Source organism: Microcebus murinus, chromosome 9 (assembly GCF_040939455.1).
Source record: "Microcebus murinus isolate Inina chromosome 9, M.murinus_Inina_mat1.0, whole genome shotgun sequence".
Lineage (NCBI taxonomy): Eukaryota > Metazoa > Chordata > Mammalia > Primates > Cheirogaleidae > Microcebus > Microcebus murinus.
The window spans coordinates 35,747,543-35,767,958 of NC_134112.1; the positions used below are offsets into that span (position 1 = coordinate 35,747,543).

Genomic DNA, 20,416 nt, shown 5'->3' on the forward strand with positions numbered 1-20,416 from the left:
TCATCTAGATAGATTTGTTGGTGAATAAAATGCAATTTGTTTTTTGTTATTGTTGTTTTATTTTTGCATGTTTACAAGAACACGCTACTTGGTTATCTTTCAATATTGTACTTTTTTGGACTTTATATAACTCTATATTAGTCATCACAGCCTAAGCTCTAAACTCCAAGCTCAAAACATTCATATTGTTTTAAATTTCCTTAGTATTTCTCTTCACTAGCTATCATGTCATATTTCTTATTCTCTCTACATTCTGATACATTGCTATAACTTTTAAATCTCTTTAACCTAAGATTTGTTTCTTTTAAAAAATAAAATTGATATTTATTGCCTGTAAATGACAGAGAAAATAAAGGCAATTTAAAGCCATTCTCGTTTTCCTGTATCAGAAAAACCCAAAATGTCTGGGCTACCTTCCCTCACATTTTCTTTTCTTAAGTGCCGTAGAGCAAGAGGAAAAAGTTGTCAGATAAACTTGTAAAACAGAAAATCTTAAAGTCCAAGAAAGCAGAGTGGAAAAAGTAAAGATGACAACTTCACTGAATTGTTGCGAGACCCAAAAATATCATTTTCACATTCACAACAAAATTTAAAAATATGCATTCTTATCTAATCTATACAGAACTGAAACCTGTTTTTTCTCCCTAAAGATAGTTGCTGGCTATAAATTCAGTTAGAAAGTGATCTTATTTGCAAAGCAGCCTTTTCACTTCAATGAATTTTTTACTTAAAGGACTCCTGAGACTTAGTCTTACTAATATTATATATTTCATGAAGATTATCAGTCACTGTACACTGGATTTATTAAGGTAATTGCTAGATTCATTATTAGACACACATACAAAGTTACCCTTTTCAATGATATAATACTTCTCCATAAATTCACAGATCTGATGTTGAAATGCATTGTTAAAATAATGGATGGTTGAAAAACAAAAGGCTAGATCTCATTATGACTCAAGAGCAATTCTAAATTAAAAGTGAAACAGCTCTCTGATTTTAATATTGATGGAAAATTTTCTTTCAAGAGAAAATTTTAAAGTTTATACAACCTTTGTAATAAGTAATATGTACTTTATAAAAGCCAATAGGAAATAACTAAGAATATCCAATGATGAGGATGAAATCTTTAAGGTTGTGAAATCCTCTTCAATATATGACCTTGTCTGATTTATAAAAAATTACTTTAACCATATGAAAGAATTCCTACTGCCAATTCACATATGAAGTTATTGCTGTCTATTCTCTGGTCAATTTGACTCTAAAGTTTTTTGGCATGGGTGACTACTTGATAATACTCAATTATATAAAAAAAATTAGACAAGTGGTTAAACCAGCCTGCCCCTATAATGAATATTTACTCTCTTCTTTTATAAAATGAAGATAATTTGTATCATTCATAAAAAAGGTATTTACCAAGAGAGAATATCCCTTAAATTGCTTGTCCTACTACAAAGTAAAGCTATTGAAATGGTAGTTGCATTATTTTGGTTATAAATCACTTGAATTACTAAATTTTAACAGTTCTGTGTATAAACAGGAAATGTGACCTGTTTAATTCTATTTTAATGGAGAGGAAATAGTAAGTATAATATATGGATGAATCATTTATTTTTAATTCCTGTCTTTTAGTGATAATTTGATCATCATTCTTCAAAGAAATGAGTGAGAGGAATCTAAACAATAGCCTTAAAGATTCTGTAGGAATCAAAATGTTGAAAAGGACTTGAAATTTCCAAATTAATAAAATTACAGAGGTTTTAAATGCAGTAACTCATTTTGAGATATATAAAATGACTTTTCCAAGTTAACCAGGTGATTCATGACAGTTATCACAATTAAAACCTAATTTTCTAGTATCCCAGTTTAAGGCCAAGGCCTTTGCTCATCACTTAACTGACCAGGCCATTGGATGAGAGGAAGATGCCTGGTAGGTAGGAAGAAGGTGAAAAGAAAGGCTGGATGGCATTGCTTATGTAATAAGTTTGGCATATCCCAGTACACATAATTATTACTGACTCATGCCTGACAAGGTAAGAGAGTCTTATTAGTTTCCAACAATCTTTTGTGAATAGTATAATGTTGAGAGTATGATTACTGCTAGTCTGTAGTAGAGATCCAGTCTTAGTGAGAGAGTTTACAGTGAAACATAGTTAGGTCATATAAATGGGGGTTGTGGAATTTGGTAGTGTCAGAACCAGTTTGGTACTGCATACCATTTTTTTTCTTTTGGTCTTGGATTTCAAATTCAATTCCAAATTGTTTCATTGCCATCCAAGAAATGAGAAGAAAGTATAGAAATGTATACAAAGATATAATATTTAAGGGCATAGAGAGAGACTAGTTATGTTATGCTAATAGAAGGAAAACCTTAGGAGTAAGGAATAACTATTCATAATCTAATATATCTTTGTGCACACTGCTATATTTTCATTAATCTTCTCTGTAAGATTTAAATCATACTGCATGTGTTATTCATTATATTTATCTCATGTCAGAATTGTTTGCATATTATATTCAAAGATTGATCTAGCCATTGGTTCTTAAATTTTAATGTGCATCAGAGTCACCTGGGGGCCTTGTTAAAACATACATTGCTGCCTGCCTCCCCCCACCCCTCAGTTTCTGATCCAGAGTTTCTCGGGTGGGGCTCAATAATTTGCATTTCTATTAATTTCCCAGTTTATGCTGATGCCACTATTTTGGAACCACGTTTTGAGACCTATGGATCTAGGCTATGTTTTAAAATCAATCTGTAAACTTAGACTTTTTGTTAAATAATCAGAGATATGAGATAATGAGTATAAATTATCTTACATTAACACATGTATTCTTTCTTTCCTTGCATGCACAGAAACAAGACATTCTTAACCAAGTAAGACATTTTCTTTTCTATTAAAATCTGTCTTTTCTTTCTTTATTCTGATATGCACTATGAATTTCTCATCCATATCACTGAGCTATACTTCTATATCAGTAAGATTCGTATGTTAATAGCATGCAAGGTTACCAATAATAAAGTTATAATTGAGGTTAAATGGGACAAATTTTTTTCAAATTAGTCAAAGTCTCAAATGGAGGAGCTGGTACCTTAATAGAATCAAAAAGTGTCCCAATTGTAGACTTCAGTTTTGTAGACCCTGGGATTTATTTTTTCTCATTTCTCTAAGACATATCAGCTTCTGTTATAGTAATCTAATAAAATTCTTAATTTATTTATTTACAATGGGAGATTTAAAAAGTGTATTTGAAATGCAATGATGACGCCTTTTTTGTTTCGTTTTATTTTGTCTATAGTACTGTTAGAATCTGTGGGGGAAACATAACTGAAAAGTTGCTGATTTTGACCTCTTGGAAAGAAGAGTAACCAATCTGTTGTTTCAACCATTCTCTCCTGCTAAAGTCCGTTTTGTAAACAAAGTTTTAGTTCAGTAATTTGGTTGAATGCATAGAATTACAGCTTGTTTGGGGCTGGTCTAAATGAATATTTTTTATCACACTAGAGTACCTATATTAATCATCTTCACCACTTTAGGAATATTTCTTATTAAAATGAATGCATTGTCTAAAATCATAATATTGTTTCCCATGGGCAATACTGTATACAAACTAGCTGCATCTTAGTCTCAAGGTGTGTGTGTGTGTGTGTGTGTGTGTGTGTGTGTTTTATTGTTCAATGACAATAAACACTGTAAAGTACAATTGATTACATCAGAATGATTTTGGCAGACATAGATATAGGTCCCACACTAGTCTTCTGTATGGTGCACTGCTAAAATGTCAATTCATTGACAGCGATGATATTTATTAGCCCCCATTTCAGAAGATGGCCTTTCCTTGTTTTCATCTCTGTCCTTTGTGGAAACTTTTTTTGCTTCCCCAAATATGGACTACATGGGTTTTATGGTACTTAAGACGCAACCCCTCAGAGTAAATGGTTGTTTGTTTGAATGTCTACATTTTCAGGCCTTGGCCATTAAGTAGCATCTGTTGAGCACCATTGGTCAACAAACACACCTTTCTGTACAACCTGGGTGTCCAGTAGAGGCTGTCTGAAAACTGGTGTCAAAATTAGCTGTAGCTTTTCTTATGGTCAGCAAAATGGTTTTTTTCCTTCCTTTTCCTTGCCCCGTCTGTATTCCGCGTGCAGTTGTTTAGTAGGCAAGTGATTTTAGTTACAGAATAGGAGAGCCAAACTGAGGGTAGCCAAATGGGGAAAAAAATATGAGCATGCATGTGTTATTACTTCATGTATGTTCTTTGTCTATTAATGTTCTCCGAATATAGGATTTTCTTCGTACATATTTTCTGTCATAGATGATCCTTGGCCTAAGGCTGACTTATGCTTTCATAGCTCCCTGGTGGCTTCCTTTATCTTTGCATTTGGTTCTCTGTACTGTAGCTTCTGTTAATGTGCGTATCTTTACATTAAGGCAGGGAGTTGCTTTTACCCCTTAATAAGAAATTTGGGAAGTCAGAACCTACTTTTTATAGTACTTATGCCTAATGTAATATTTAAATGTCTTCAACAAAGATAATGACAATTATGTAATTATTAACAATGATATAAACACCCTTTTATGGTAAGCTATAATTATCCTTCCAGAACCAAATTCAACTCTTCCCATTAAAGAAAGCATAAGGAAAGTATGATAGAGAAAATGTGGTCTTAGGAGTCTGACTGAACTGAGTTCAAACCCTACAATTACCACATGTTAGCAAACCTTGGGCAGGTTTTCTAGCCTCAGTTCGTTCACCTATAAAATAAAGAGTACATCAGCTTTATTGGGTTGTTAAAAGGGTTAAATTCTAAAGTGCATGTAAAATAATTAGTTCTGTGTGTAGCACTTAGTAGGCATTCTATTAATGTTTAGAGACAATGACTGTGGTCACTCTTTTGCCACCAATGTGATTTTATACAAAAGTTCTGGAGCATGTCCCAAAGGTGAAAGTGAGAATATCAGACATATAGCCCCAACTAATTCTCTATCCTTAATTTTCTCAGGGCCTCACTTTCTCATTTTAAAGTAAATAAAAATATAACTCTGATGTCTTTTTTTAACTCAAAAATAATGTCCTTCCACCATGTGGTGGGAGTGGGGGACATGACTTGTTACTGGCTTTCCTGCCAAGCCTGGCCACATTCCTGAGTGCTGTCCTGGCAGAATTACTGTGTCTGTTGTATTTGTTTCACCTCCCACAACTATGTGGGCCCAGGACAATTAGTTAGCAAGGAACAGAAATAGCATGTTAACCAACATTTCTGCTTCTCTTTCTTATTATTATGAATACAATCTCAGCCATGTTTCTCTTCTTATCAGACCTATCTACAATTATAAAATATAGTTACACTGATTGCTTACTTTACAAATGAGTTTTAAAAACAAGTATAAATATACTTGGAAAATAAACTAACTCTCCTTAATAATTGCAGCTAACTTTAAGAACTGGTAAATACTCCATGGAGATTATTTGTCCTTCATTTTTTAATGACAATCATTAAACAATTTATATAAGATTTAAAACCAGGTTAGAGGAAAAAAATGATGCTAGCTTTTTCAGGTAATCCTTTTACATTTTTCCAAGGATTAGTAAAGCCAAATTACCCTGCTATATCTAAACTTTACTTTTAGTGTTTGTCTTTTGTTTTTGTTTATGTGTTTTCATCAGCAGGAGTAGCTTTTTTTGAGCAGAAGAACATTGGAAAAATATTAGAGGAAAATAAATATAGATATTTAGGTGGAAAGACTTAGAATGTCTAAGAATTTTAAGTTTTGTTTTTAGGCAAAGGAAATCGTAAATAATATTTTCAGATACATGGCCAAAAGTAATAGGTTACACTTTGAAAGTCAATGAGTACGAAAAGAGTTACAGTCAATTCAGAATGGGCAATTCAAGATTGGGCAAGTGAATAGATAGTCATACTATTACTTTTTATTTGTATACCTTATATTGTGCATATCCCTTTTTCTGTAATGGCAGGTCTATTGATACACTAGTCAATGCATATAACACTGATAAACCAGTGGCAAATTATCTTGTACCTTATGTTAACATTGGAGACTCTGTCTATAAAATTATACTTTGACTAACATAATGGATATTCACGTTAGAAATATTGAGGTCTTTAGTGCTAATTAGGAGCTTTTAATGTTGGACAATTTAATGAACTTTTATAAGCCTCAGTTTCTTTGTCTATAAGTAGGAACTATAATAGCATCTACGTATTGGGTTATTATGAGGATTAAATGATAGCATGTATATATCATACTTAGTGCAGTTCCTGAAATTGTAACATTTCATTAGTATTTCCATTATATGCAACTAACATTTTAATAAAATTTCTAACAACATCTTTTCATTAAGGTTAGTGGAGCAGCTCACTGACTATAATGATTTAAAGGAAAGAGTGGAAGCTCTGAGAAGGAAGTTGAAATAAATAATTCACTAAAGAAATATAAACATACAGAAAGAGAGAAAAGTTTTTGGAACAGAAAGAAACTATTGGATTGCATCCCAAGTGCACTTGTCGTGTGTGTAATAAATGCTAGATGTTGGATCTGGTCCTGTGGGAGAAACAGAAATGGTCAAATGATCTTTGCTCAACAAGAGTGACAATGTAGTAAATCTGTTTTACAAATTGCAGACAAAATACTTCCACTCAGAATGTCTAAGCACTAAAAATAATTAGTTTAATAAATTCCTTGACCCATTTGTAAAATGTGAGTCCTTCACTCTTACATTTTGGCTGAGTATTTTCTGGTTTTGTATACCTTCTCAACTTAAAGAGTTAAATCTTAAAGAGTTAAATCTCAACTTAAAGATTTAATTCTTAAATCTTTGAAATCTTTGATCATTTTTTGTTATTGGTTTTGTTGATTTTGTTTTGTTTTAATCTGCTACAATATTAAATATACAGCCATAATGTATGATACTCTGAAATAATAGCATTCAAGATTAAGTGATAGAATATATTCCTGCTGAGAAGCTTTTTGAATTTATTCCATTTTACCAACTTTTATCATCCCACTTGAATCAATTTTCTTCCTTGCTAGCTTGCCTACAAAGAGATTTTTGAGTGGAATTTTGCCAATTTTAGCATTTCATTGTTTATACCTCACATATACAATGAGGACTTACAATATAAAAGGATATGTTAAACACTTTGTGATGCAAAGTCATGTTGGGTCATACAGTCAGTCAGAAAAGAGAAGTTGTATGTGTAAATCGGCCTACACATATGTGTGCATTAAAAGAACTTCTTTTGGAAATTTTTTATAGGTGAATATATAAGTAAGAAATAATTGAAAACTGACATTATGATATGAATTGAAATTATATATGCATAGGTGTTCAAGACATCTTTACTGGGTTTTATTTTTCAAGGAGAAGATGGAGCACTTATATGTGTGTTTCAGTAACATTCAAACCTGTTCTCCTGCTAACACTGAAAAATAGACAAGACAGTGTCACACCGCATTAAGATAGGTTTCAGCTGAAGTAAAAACATTTAGATACAGACCCTTGATTACAAGACATACTGAAAATCGTGGTAAAAATATTCTGTTTAAAATTTTTCTAAAGCATTATTGCATTTTGTAATTACTAAAATATTCGGAGTAATATTGTTTATCTTTCTTGCCATTTCCCATCTTTCACTAAAAAATACATTGCTAAAATACATTTTCTATACTGAGAGGATGCTAGACTTAGGTAAAAGCAAGAGTTAATGGACTATGTGCCTCTGAGGTGGTAAAATATTTCTCATTTGCCAAAACTAATTTAAAATTAAAATTCAAGGTTTTCACACTTTTCACTCTTTAAAGGAAGTTGCCACATGATAGCTTAAGGGGACTATCAAGGCGCTCTGAAATTTGAAGTAATAAAAAGTCAATTGCAATGCAAGATAAGCATAAGAAATGAAATATTTTAAAATATAAACTTTTCTGAAGGTATTTTAATTTCAAAAATATATGTTTAGGCCAGACATGGTGCCTCACGCCTGTAATCCTAGCACTCTGGGAGGCAAAGGTGGGCGGATTGCTCGAGGTCAGGAGTTTGAAACCAGCCTGAGTGAGACCCTGTCTCTACTAAAAATAGAAAGAAATTAATTGACCAACTAAAAATATATATACAAAAAATGAGCCGGGCATGGTGGCGCATGCCTGTAGTCCCAGCTACTTGGGAGGCTGAGGCAGTAGGATCGCTTGAGCCCAGGAGATTGAGGTTGCTGTGAGCTAGGCTGATGCCATGGCACTCACTCTAGCCTGGACAACAACGTGTGACTCTGTCTCAAAAAAAAAAAAAAAAAAAATATATATATATATATATATATATATGTATATGTATATATATGTTTAAATCTCAGAAAGTTAGCTATGTTACATATTTAATATATAGTTTGGCTCAGCAGTTTTACATCGATTTTTAATTTAACAATTATTTAATGATATAAATTAGAAAGCAAAATTGAAATGAAAATTGTGAAAGAAAACTTCTGGCTTATTTACATTAGCACTTTGTTACCTCATTTCATCAGAGTTATTTTGCTCAGTAGCTAACATATTAATAGCATTTTACCCATATAGTCCCTCAACCAACACTTGTTGGTAGATGGCTTGTTTGTTACTTTGGCTATTTATTTAATCTATAATAGCTTGATGATTTTTTTTTTGTATTTTAAAGATCATTTATTAATTCATTATGTATATAAGTTTGCTAGGAAAATGTGAAAAGTGATTTTATCTGATACAAAGGAATATTACAGTGGTCATATGATCCTGTTAAAATATGAGTCAGATCATGTGTTTTCCTGTTAAAAATCCTCCAATGACAGTTCTTCTCACTCTATGTTAAAGCCATAAATCTCTTTTGATGATCTAATATTCTACAGGATCTACCCCAGTCCACACACACCAAAGATCGAATCTTTGGCCTTATTTCTTTCCACTCAAGTCCTTCCTGGCTCCTGCTCCAGTCCTCTGTTCCTCCTCACTGGCTCCTATATACATTCCTCTAAAACAGGGGCATCCTTAACACCTCGGGGCCTTTGCACTAGCTGTCTTGTCTATCTGCAATGTTCTCTCTCCAAATACATGAAAAGCTCTCTCCTTTATCACCTTTAAATCAAAGAATGGCTTCTCATTTTCTGATCATCAGATTTAAAACAGCAAGCACATAGTCCCAAATATATAACTCTTTTCCTTCTTTCGTTTTCATACAGCACGTAAGACCATCAAACATTGCATATTTAGTACATTTATTTTGCTGTTTTCTTATTCTCTTCTTTAGAAGATAAGCTTCCTCATGAAAGGATTTTTTGTGGGTTATAGTAATATCTTCACACCAACACCTAGAACAAAGCCTTGTGCAGAGTGAGTGCTCACTGAACATTTGCTGAATATGAGCAAATCCCCAACCCAAAACTGCCAAAAGAAATTAAAGTAATGATAGATGGATGACATTTATTTTCTTTTGCTTTGAATCCACTTGGATGAATACTAGTGTTATTTCTTTAGTATTAACAAGGATTTAAAAACAAAGGATCCAGATGGTCAGATATCATAATGAAAGGCATATAGAAATGTGTTTTGAATTTGTGCCAATTTGGCAGCAACATCTGAGCAGCTCCCTCAGTCTGTATTCTTTACAAATTCTCTGTTATCTCCCTAAATAGTTTGTGGCTGCTCCTTAAGAAAAATGAAAGAAAAGGCAGTTTTTGAAATTTTAACGTGTGTGTGTGTGTGTGTTTGAGCTTACAGCAACTTGATTTTTCAACACTCATTCAATTAAGTCTGACACAGTATTTCTCATTAATGTGCACATTGATATGCATATAAATGATCCTCATTCTATTTAAGGGTCACACTCTTCAAAAGCCATTTCTAATACTGCTACATGACAGCAATAGAAAGTCTGATACCTAAATTTGGAAGTTTTCTTCTAAGTCATGAATTAAGGAAGATGTATAGATTGAGAACATCTCGCTTATCAGAAATGTCTAATGATTTGGACAGCATAGAGATATTTAGGAGATATTTGAAATGCTTTACTAACAAGAAAATAAAGGGAATGGGTTAACCAGGAGAGGCACTGAAGAACAATTCTTCAATGAATTGGATACATTCAGTTAGCTAATTTTGAGCTGTAATGAAGTTTGGGTTTTACAACCTTGTAAGCTGTGTGTAATGCCAGAAAATGTAAGAGAAAGTTTTACTTTAAAAAAACATAGTGAAAAAGCTCAAGAAATAAGTTTACATTGTCAGTTGAATAATATGTCATGTTGTAGAAATCATTTAAAAACAGAGAAATTTTTTCTTTTATTTACATATCTGCAATAGGCTTTTAATATTAAAGTAAGATACCTGTTTTTTATGTTAATTCTTATGTTATGAAAGCAGTAATTTGCCCATGCTGCCTAACACAGAACAATTATAACAAAGTATCTAAGACATACAAAACCTGAACTTTTGATTTGGAAAGATGTAGCAAACTGTATAGTTTTCTGGACCAATAAAAAGGTTAATTAAGATAAAATATAATCATATTCCAAAAGGAGATGCAGGGAAAAACTTTGAGCAATTTCTATTTTTTTGCTCCTTTTAGAAGTTCACTTTTTATTACCAGCTTTCTGAACAAAAATAATAAATGCATATGAAAACACATAATGTAATATGCTTTAAGGCTTTTTTTTCAAATATTATTTGGAATGCTGAACATTTAATATGATGATTCTTTAAACAACTATTATTTATATTTGTTTAATTGCTTACAGTGCTTACTATGTTCCAAATATCATTCTGGTGCTTCCAAAATTGTAAATCATTTAATCCTTTTAGCACAGCAAGAGGTAGTTACTGTTACTGACATTCTATAGGTGAAGACATCGAGGTACCTAGAGTTTGAATAAACTGTCCACAGTCACACAGGCACTGTTGGATCCAAGAGTTGATCCAGGTAGTCTGAGTTCAAAGACCATTCTCCCTGTCATCTGTCATGTTGTTAATCCAAATGCTGACTAAAAAGACTTGGGGCACAGGAAGAAGTGCTACTGTAAATAGCCTTGCTAACCTCAATGCCGAAGAAAATTTTCATCCCTACAAACTTCCTGTAACTTTGCAAATAAAATCAACTCCTGGTTCCTAATGGGCCTTCACATATATAGGGATGATATATCGCTGTTGGTCACTTCTCCAAGTGAGTGTGAACTACTTCTCTTTGGTAGATCATCTCTAAGGAACCTTGTTAGTAAAAGTCAGTGTTCTTGCTCAAGGAAACTTTATTTGGATATATATGCCTAACTATTGGCCTCATTTTCATATTTTAAATGTTGGCTGCATTCATTGTGGCAAATTGTTTTTGGAAGTACTTCTCCCACCTGGGGCTATTCTTTATAATTTTATACTACTCATAATTTTTAGTTATGTAATTCACTTTACTAGTAGAATTGATAATACTCTGTGGTGGTGGTGGTGGTGATTTATTAAATATGGAAGAAACTGGAGTATTTTTATTGCTACCAGTGTAAATGTCTGAAGGGCTTTTGTGAGAATGTATAAGCAAAACAAAACTAAACCAAACCAAAAAAGTCAGACTATGGGTATAGTCAGAGTCTTGGAACTATTAATAAATGAAGAAAATTTTTTGTTTTTGTTTTTATTGCTTGAGATTGATTATATTAGGTATAAAAGCAAATATAGTACATGTACGTAATAGGCACATGACTTAATCCATTAAAATTTACTTTCTCTAATGGTATTCCTGAATGTCATATTCCATTTTAGGTTTATCCCAAAAAACACAATAATAAATCGGTCATTCTCTACCATATTGCCCCAATATTATTACGAAGAAAAGGCAGACTTTTTATATTCCAAAATAACAGTTTAGGGAACTAATTTTATGCTCACCTGCCAGGAATTTGAGCAAAATTAAGAGCATCAGTCTGCCAAATTCATTTTTGTTCTATTTTTAGTTTCGTCTCAGTACACTGAACTGGGCAAGAAAAAATTGCCTTTCAAGGGTTCCCTACGAAGCCTGTCCTCTCTTGCCCTCTCTCGATCTGCACAGATGTGGCTTGATTCCAGCTTCTTCTTTGTAGGTCTTCTAGTCCTTTCAAATGCCCTTCTGGATAAGACCCAAGGGTTCCACCACCTTCTCTTCTACATGGTCTACATCTGCTTCCCAGAAAACACTCATGAATAGTTGCTCCTGCAAACACAGGGAGTTTGGGGCAAATTCAAACCAGTACTATTTACTTGCCTTTGTCCCCAAAACACCCACACACTTGTCCTCAATTTTGTAGGCAAGAGTCCAGTCCTGGCCCACTGCCTGCATCTGCTGGGAGAAACCAAGCTCTTTATGTGGCTCCTGCGAAACACTGTCATTTAGTTTGAGGTTAGAAGGTATCTTCTGTCACCATTCTCCTGAGTGGGTGAGGCGACCCTCAACGCCAGAACAATTCTCTCCAGATAAATGTCTAATCATTTGTAGTTCTGCAGTGAACAGGGAGTACAAGATTCTTAAAACATGTTTCTTTGGAAAGTTTGCATATGAAGTTTTGAAATGTTATATATCAAGTGATCTTAGTGTTTAGTTGAAAACTTGATGTTAACCTCTTTTTACAATTGTCACAGCAGTAATCATCATCAATGACAAGCAAAGGAGATGGAAAATCCCTTTCCCTCTGGGTGCCTGCTGTATGGATATATACAATTTTGTATTGGCCTTTTCACATTTATCACCTGATTTAATCATCACAACAATTTTGTGGGAACAGGAATGTTATTCCCAATTTACAGAGGAGGAAACTAAGTTTCAAAGAGTAAATCCTTTAAAGTCAGATGGACATTGTGGAAATAGAAATATCTATATGGAAAGTTCCCATTTTTTTTGCCCCACCACCACTCATAAGACATACATCCCATTGCTCATGTTAGCCTGGGGACTGCCTAAACTATTTCTCAAATAGGTATTTTCTTTTTGTAAACTTGAATATAAAAATTATTCGAAGACATCTCTATTACTAATAATTTTGAACATAGCATAATATCTTAACATTTGACTGGATCTTAAAATATGTGTTGTAAATTTTTTTTTCAGACGATAGATTTTGAAGGTTTCAAACTATTCATGAAGACATTCCTAGAAGCAGAGCTTCCAGATGATTTCACTGCACACCTTTTCATGTCATTTAGCAACAAGTTTCCTCATTCTAGTCCAATGGTAAAAAACAAGCCTGCTCTCCTTTCTGGTGGTAAGTTTATGTACTTAAAAATTTATAACAATGAAAATTTCAAAGGCTAATTGAGCATCAAATTCTTATAAAATAGAAATGGTGATTTTCTTAAAAATTGTCTCCATTGCAGGATTTATATTTTTACACTAAGATTGTGTAAATCATTTTAAATGTCTCTAGTATAATAATAGCTAAATTTTAGGGAAAATACAATTTATCATTATCTATCCCTTGTCTTGGAATTCTATGTTTAGATAATAATTTTTAAGATATATTTCCATCAAATTTAGATAACTACCATTTTTAAATAACTAAATGAATATAGATAGCTGTATATCTGTAAATGTAGAACAAAACAGTTATATCAAGAAATTATAATATTTAATATCTGCTGTGTTAATTGCCAGTGTACTTTTACACTTTTGGATTTGTAAGCTCAGAATAGAGTTTTGATTTTTCTCTTAGAGACCTTAAATTTTTGTCATAAAGATAATTGGTTCTGTCATTATGGATAGCATTTGTAGAGATGTATAAATACATTAATACCTGTTGTATCAATCTCCTTCCAGTCAGGAAAAAAATAATTTTACTATACTGCACAAGAGAATATAAAATAGGGAATTGGTTAAATTGGTGTGGGAGGATTGAAAAAGCAAAAAGAGAACACTAAGGTAATATAGATAGAACCATAAGAAGCATGTGCTGCCCCTACTTGGAGTAATCAAAACTCAGAGAAGCCTGGAGGATGGACCTCTTGGAGCTGGGACATGGTTCTGAGGCAAGAGCCTTGCCTGACAGCTCTAGCCCTTGAGCTTCTGGCTGGCTTTCTGGCTGGCTTCCTGGCTGGCTTTGGTAGCTCCGGGATTCAAGGGAGGTCCTACAGATCTGGAACTCAGACCTCTGATGAGGGTGCATCACCATGGCCTATGCCGGATTGTGTCGGGGGTGGAGGGGACCTCACTGTGCTTTTGTTGACTTAGAAATAAGCTGGAGACTAAGCTTATTGCTACTGGAACCATGTACTATGGGCTGAAATGCTGGAGAGTGTCGACAAAAGAGCAGGTTGCCTAACAGAACCATGCCCTCCTCTTCCTCCTGCCTTCTCCTCTTTCTCTCTCATGCCCCCTTTGGATCCAACAGGAATCTGCCAACGATGGAGAAATGTAGTCTACACAGCATTTCTCATTCTTTGACCTCTTAGAAATTACTGAGGACCTGAAAGTGCTTTTTTATGTGGGTGATACCTATTGATATTTACCATATTAAAGGTGAGACAGTATAAAAATAACAATAATCAGCCAATGTCATGTTAACCAAAGTAACCTATTTTTGTGAAAAATAACTATTTTCAAAAAAAGTAGCTAGAAGGGTGGCATTGTTTTACAGCATTACAAATGTCTTTCATGCCTGGCTTTATGGAAGAAAGCTGGGTCATCATAGCAGCTTCTTCTGTGTTTCTGTTGCTATATCATGTCACATGTCACGGAGACTCTTGAAAACTTTGCTATATACTTAAAAGAGAATGAGAGTAAGAGAAGGAAATAATATCTTATTAATACTATCATTATAAAAATAATTTTGACCTTACAAATCCTCTGCAAGGAGCTCAGGCATCCCAGAAGAGACACTGGTCTAGAAAGTCCCAGCACTGATATCACAAAGCAGAATATAGAAGTGTTAGTAAAAGGATGAGAAGTTTAATAACCAACATTTTGATGAGTGAAAATTTAAACACGTATAATTAAGAAATAGGTGGTTGAGCCCAAAACAAAACTTAGACAATCTGATGAAGAGTCCACAATGTCAAGCCTTATTTAAATAGCCACAGAATTGAGCATTGCTCCCTCTTCTGTTAATGCTGTAATGCATTTTTCCTAGAGCAATCACATGTTGGTACAAGCTTTTCTAAAACAAGTATACACTTTCCACATGATTACCTTGCAAGATATATGATGACTAATATGTTTATCATCATTTTTCTCTTCTTATAAATGTTTTTAATTCCTTACATAATTCCCATTCTATCATGGATTGAGAAGCCTCACCACACTCACTGTTTTTCCCTGAATGAGTTTCAATTCATCTGTCCTTAAAGTGGGGTATCAGGACTTAATAGCATTTTGGGCTGAACATTTTAAAATGAGGCAATTCCTTACTTTGATCTAGAAATTGAGACTTTTCTGTTCTTAACTTCATGCTATAAATGCATTGCACATACCTTAGACTGAATAAAAGAACAAAGTTGTCCTTTATTTAATTTTACATGAAGTAATGCTGTCCTTGGCTTTTGATAAACAAGAGGGAACATTTTTCGATAATGTTGTCTGTCTAAATAACTGTATCAGACATGGAAGAAAGAGATCAATTCTAATAACTTAGGTAGCTTTGTAAAGAAATTAAATCCCAAACTTCCTTTTCTTCTAATAGCATATGTTGTGTACTAAATAGAAGATCTTAGCATTACTAAGAGTAAAAATCAAATCAAGTTTCAAAATGGAAAAAAAAAATAAGGAAGAACAGATTGTACTTCATTTGGGACAATTGCACAGAGCTACTTGAAAAGAAATATGGGCTGTGTAACTAACCCTCCTGCAGCAATAATAAATTAAACTCTGATTCCTTTTCAAAGCTTGGACTCCGCATTTTAGAAATAAGTGCATAGTGTCCTTTCCAGGACTATTTCTAACCCTATATTCTTTTCAGACCTACCTTTGAGAGTTTTTTTCCCCCTCCTGAGGAAGGAGGAACAATACACAACAATAACATTTTTAAAGACTGAGGTAGCCTTGACTCAGATCTAAAAAATATCTATTTTTAGAAACTTGCTTTGCAAAAACCTGTTATTTAATGTATAATATGATATATTTGCAGTTGAAAAATCACAAATTATTTTTGAACAGAGAGGTGCTATAATCTTCGCTTATTCTCTGTTAGAGTTCACCATACTTTATCACCACGATACCAGCAGAAGTATGATAGGTATTCTTTACTCCACATACCATCTGAAAAATAAGGGCTTCCTGATGAAAAGCAAAAGGAAAATGGAAAAAATATTATTCTCGTTAATGATTGATAGTCAAATATAGGAGAAATGGTAAAAGTAAAATATTTAGTTTACATGGAATAAAAATTTAAAAAAATAACTATACATAGGTATAAAGGTTATGTGTGTCTCAGTGTGTGTGTGCATGTGTGTGTATAGCTGGCTTTTGTTTAACTTGCAATAGCTAATGACCCATCTCCTATTTCATGAAATGTATGACTTATCTTTGTGAAATACTTTGTTGCAATATTAAATCATACCTCTTATTTAAAATAAGATTACCTGTATTGTTCCCCTATTGGACTTTTGATTTTTGAATGTATCCTGAAAACAATTATCTTTTCAGCTTTCACATACTTCTTCTGCCTCATTGTAAATGCCAGGTCTCTAGTCTCTCACCTCTGTCAGTTCAATGACCACCTTCTCATCCTACTTTCATCCCTTCACAGTTCATCCCTTGAACTACTCTCTTTAAAGCCTTTTTCAAACAGTTGGAACCTTTGTATTTCTGCAATTGTCTTACAAACCCTCAACTGTGAATCAATGTTACAATCTCATTTTTCAGTTCTACAACTTGAACACTGAGCATAACCAGAGAGAAATTGCAAAAACATGCAAATTTCTGCCATTATAAATTTCTAATACCCAGCATTTACATGACTTCAGTGCTTCTTCAGCTTTGTTAAAATTATTTATTGACACTTTCCCCTAGATCAATTATGTTAAACTTTTCAAATCTCCTTTTTAAGTGTATTCAAATCTTTCAGTCTTGACACCTGACCTTTTTTTCATATCCTATGAAAAATGGGCACTGTCAGGCATAAACTGCCTCAATTATTCCCCACACAACCCCGAACTATTTCTTCAGCACAAAAAGAATATATATTTACTATATTCCAGCTGTAGGTTTTCATCTGGATGTCCCATAAGATAGCAAACTGTGTCTGAAAGTTAACTATCTTCTTTGTTGGTGAATGGCATTCAAGAATCTATCCATTTCCCAATAATAAAATATTAGAATCTTCTTATCCACCACTGCCTCACGCCTCATATTTAGTTAATCACCACATGCCCTCTATTACTCATCATAACCACTCATCAAACCACTTCTTCCCAAACATTTTGCCAGTGTCATTGTTTGATTCATAATTGTGTCAGAGACTAGCAGTTAGCATGGCTCCCAGCTGGGCCCTGGCTTCCCAGCTCCGAAATGTTCTTTTAAACAGAAACCTCAAATAAGACTCCTGGGTTTCTGAGTTTCAGGCATTCACTGTCAACTAATGTAGTGCTTTTTGTTATTTCAAGTGTTTTTTTCAAGCAAACTTTTAAGTTCTTGATATATAAAGCTGATTAAAGCTGAGTTGCTTTGATGAAGGAAGTGAGTACAGGAGAGAGAGACAGAGATGAGCAAGTGGAGTCCTGGTGACCCCCACCTTTTGAGACACCCCCTCCTGAAGTGAACTTAATGGGACTCTTGGGACTGAGCAATACAGATAAGAAGATGGTGGAGTCTGAGCTCCACAGCCTGAAGCACCATTCCTTGAAGGTTATAGATTGCCTGCAGCTCTATTCTCTGGCCCATGCCCCTCAGACCTTTTTCATACCCAATTATTTGCTGTGACTTAAACCTGCTCTGCTTACTCAGGACTCTGTACTTTCTTGTATGATGTTTCCTCTGCCCTTATCGCCACAGCAAAACTCTACTCCTTACAGCCTCGGCTAGAGCTTCACTGTAATCAAAAAGCACATGCTGCGTGCCACACCAGGAATTCAATGATGACTAAGATGGCATACCTAGAGAGTGCAATTGGGAAGCGATGCTGGCACGCTTGTAGAAGACACACCATCTGCCTTTTGTGGCATCCCTGTCCCTCCCTCACCCCCACCCACGACAGCTTCACACAGACAGGCACTCTGGGAATTAACTGCCTTCAGCTAAATTATCTTTCTTTTTGTATAGGACAGCAATTAATAGTAGCAATTGTTAGTATTGCTGTTAGCAATAACAGCAATTGTTAGTAGCTGTTAGTTGCTCAAAGAATATAGAAATTAAAAGAGAATGTAATATAATTCCGACATTCATTTATTCCCATTGGGCTCTACAATGTTCCAAATGTTGAATTTGTAATAGAAAATGTTTCGTATTAGCTGCAGATCAGTGTAAGAGTTTTTCTGTTGTTTCTTATTAGTTGTTTTATAAGACAGACAGAGAAGTTTATCCGAGCACCGTTTACGTTAGATCATGTATTAATATTAATTGGTTAGTTGTGCCATTTAGCTATTCATTTTATTCATTCATTAATTCATGCATCCAATCATCTGTTTATTTAAACATATTAAATGCCAGGAATACCTCTGGAAAACTGAGGATCCTTTAAAGTCAAGCAGGAAGGCAGACAATTGTGTGATCAATTATATTATAAGAAAATAAATGTTGTGAACCACTTGTGAGCTGACTAGGTAAAGAGCACACTGAAGTGCTTACAGGTGCCCGAGTAAGACTGGAGGAATGGGGGTGGGGGTTGTACCATTGCAGGACCCATCCAGCGTAAGTTAGAGTTATCCAGGTGAACAGGGCAGGTACTGGTTGGAAAGGGTGGGAAAGGAGATCCAAGAAGAGAAAGCAACATGCATATTTTTATTCAAATATATAAAACATGTCATAGCCAAGGGTAGTGTGTGAACTGTAAGACATTCAGTATTGATCTATTTAAAATTGACCACTTACGACGTGTCACTTACTGTTCAAGCTGCTGGGGATACATCAGTGAGCAAAATAAAACCCCTCTCCAACCGTCGTTTACATTCTAGGGGGAGAGACAGGCAATTAAATATGTGTAGCATGTCCAATGGCAACCAGTGCTATTGGCAAGAGTGACTATAAAAAGAAGATGGAAAGTGCAGGTTGAGGCTGAAGATGATCAGGAGTCTGGGCTTCTCGTGACTCGTTTAAACTGGGATAAATGATATAACAAGGTCATTCCTGTGGGTTCCAGAGCAGATGGTGCTCATGACCTTGTAAGTATTGGTCATGGCTTGGAAGTGGGCTGATGGGAGAGGGCATGGTGGCATACAAGTCCTGAGGATCTTGCAAGGAGGAAAGTAGCCTTATTAGGAGGTCTCAGAGGTCTGGGTGTCCACCTTGCCTCTGGTTGGGCTGGTGCAGATGCAGTGACGGGACAACAGCATGAGAAGAGGCGAGAAAGGTAGCCAAGGCCACGTGGAGACAGGTTTTGTCTGTCATGCTGAATTATGAATTTTATGCAGAAGAAATTGGAGAGCTGTTACAAGATTTTAAGCCAGCAAAGAATCACATTGCCCTTGATGTGGAAGCTATGATGAAGGGGAATGAGGCTGAAGGTATAAAAGGGTCCAGAAGATATCTTAAGATTAAGAATAATAACAACTATCTCTGAAACGATTAATGAAGCTTATCTTTGGTCACTAACCCTCCTATTGTTCATTTAATGGGGCAGTGGTTATTTCATTTGTTCTACAGCTACACATCAATAAGCTGTAATGTCAGTCGTAGGATTTAGCTCATTTTATGTTTTCTGTGCAACGAACGAGTCCCACCACAAGTACTTATTTTAGGTAGAAAAGGAGAAACAATTCCTTTTTGTCCTTAATGAAGTTAATCAATTAAGAACAGAAAATTGTACAATGAAAATTGTACCTTTGGACAAATGTTCTTTTGCCAAATGACCTTACTGAATGTTCTTGCCAGAAGACACACTTCATTAACTGTGCTGAGAAGAAGCTATTATTCTTATCAGGACTGTCTTTAGGATTAAAAATATGTGTATATGTGTGTTTGTATGCATTTTTTTTTTTTACTGTGTGGTAGCATAATAGCCCTTTTGTGTGTATTAAGCTACTTCAATTTCCACAATGCCATCAAGAGTGGATAGGGTCTCAAAAAACAGAAACTGAACAGACTACAAGGCTCTTATGATTAGGAGATAGAGAAATTCCTGGTATATAGTGGGCATTTAAAATATACTGGTATATTTATTAATGTTGATATATTTAGTACTATTGATGTAATAAACTTACATACTCATATACAAATGCTCTAGAAACAAAGATAAAAGAATTTTATTCATTAGCCTATTAACATTTATTTATATTAACCA

At 34.3% G+C, this 20,416-nt stretch overlaps 1 protein-coding gene across 5 annotated transcripts in view; it reads left to right on the forward strand.

The window, feature by feature from the left end:
- Positions 1-20,416, forward strand: part of DGKB (diacylglycerol kinase beta) — a 660,304-nt gene that overhangs the window by 150,617 nt on the left and 489,271 nt on the right. For 3 of the 5 annotated variants that reach the window (XM_012741949.3, XM_012741952.3, XM_012741950.3), the window contains exons 4-5: positions 2,855-2,875; positions 13,102-13,255. In XM_012741949.3, the coding sequence (XP_012597403.1) occupies positions 2,855-2,875; positions 13,102-13,255 (175 nt within the window). The remainder of the gene's footprint in view (positions 1-2,854; positions 2,876-13,101; positions 13,256-20,416) is intronic. The other 2 variants (XM_012741953.3, XM_012741951.3) reach the window with 1 other exon arrangement.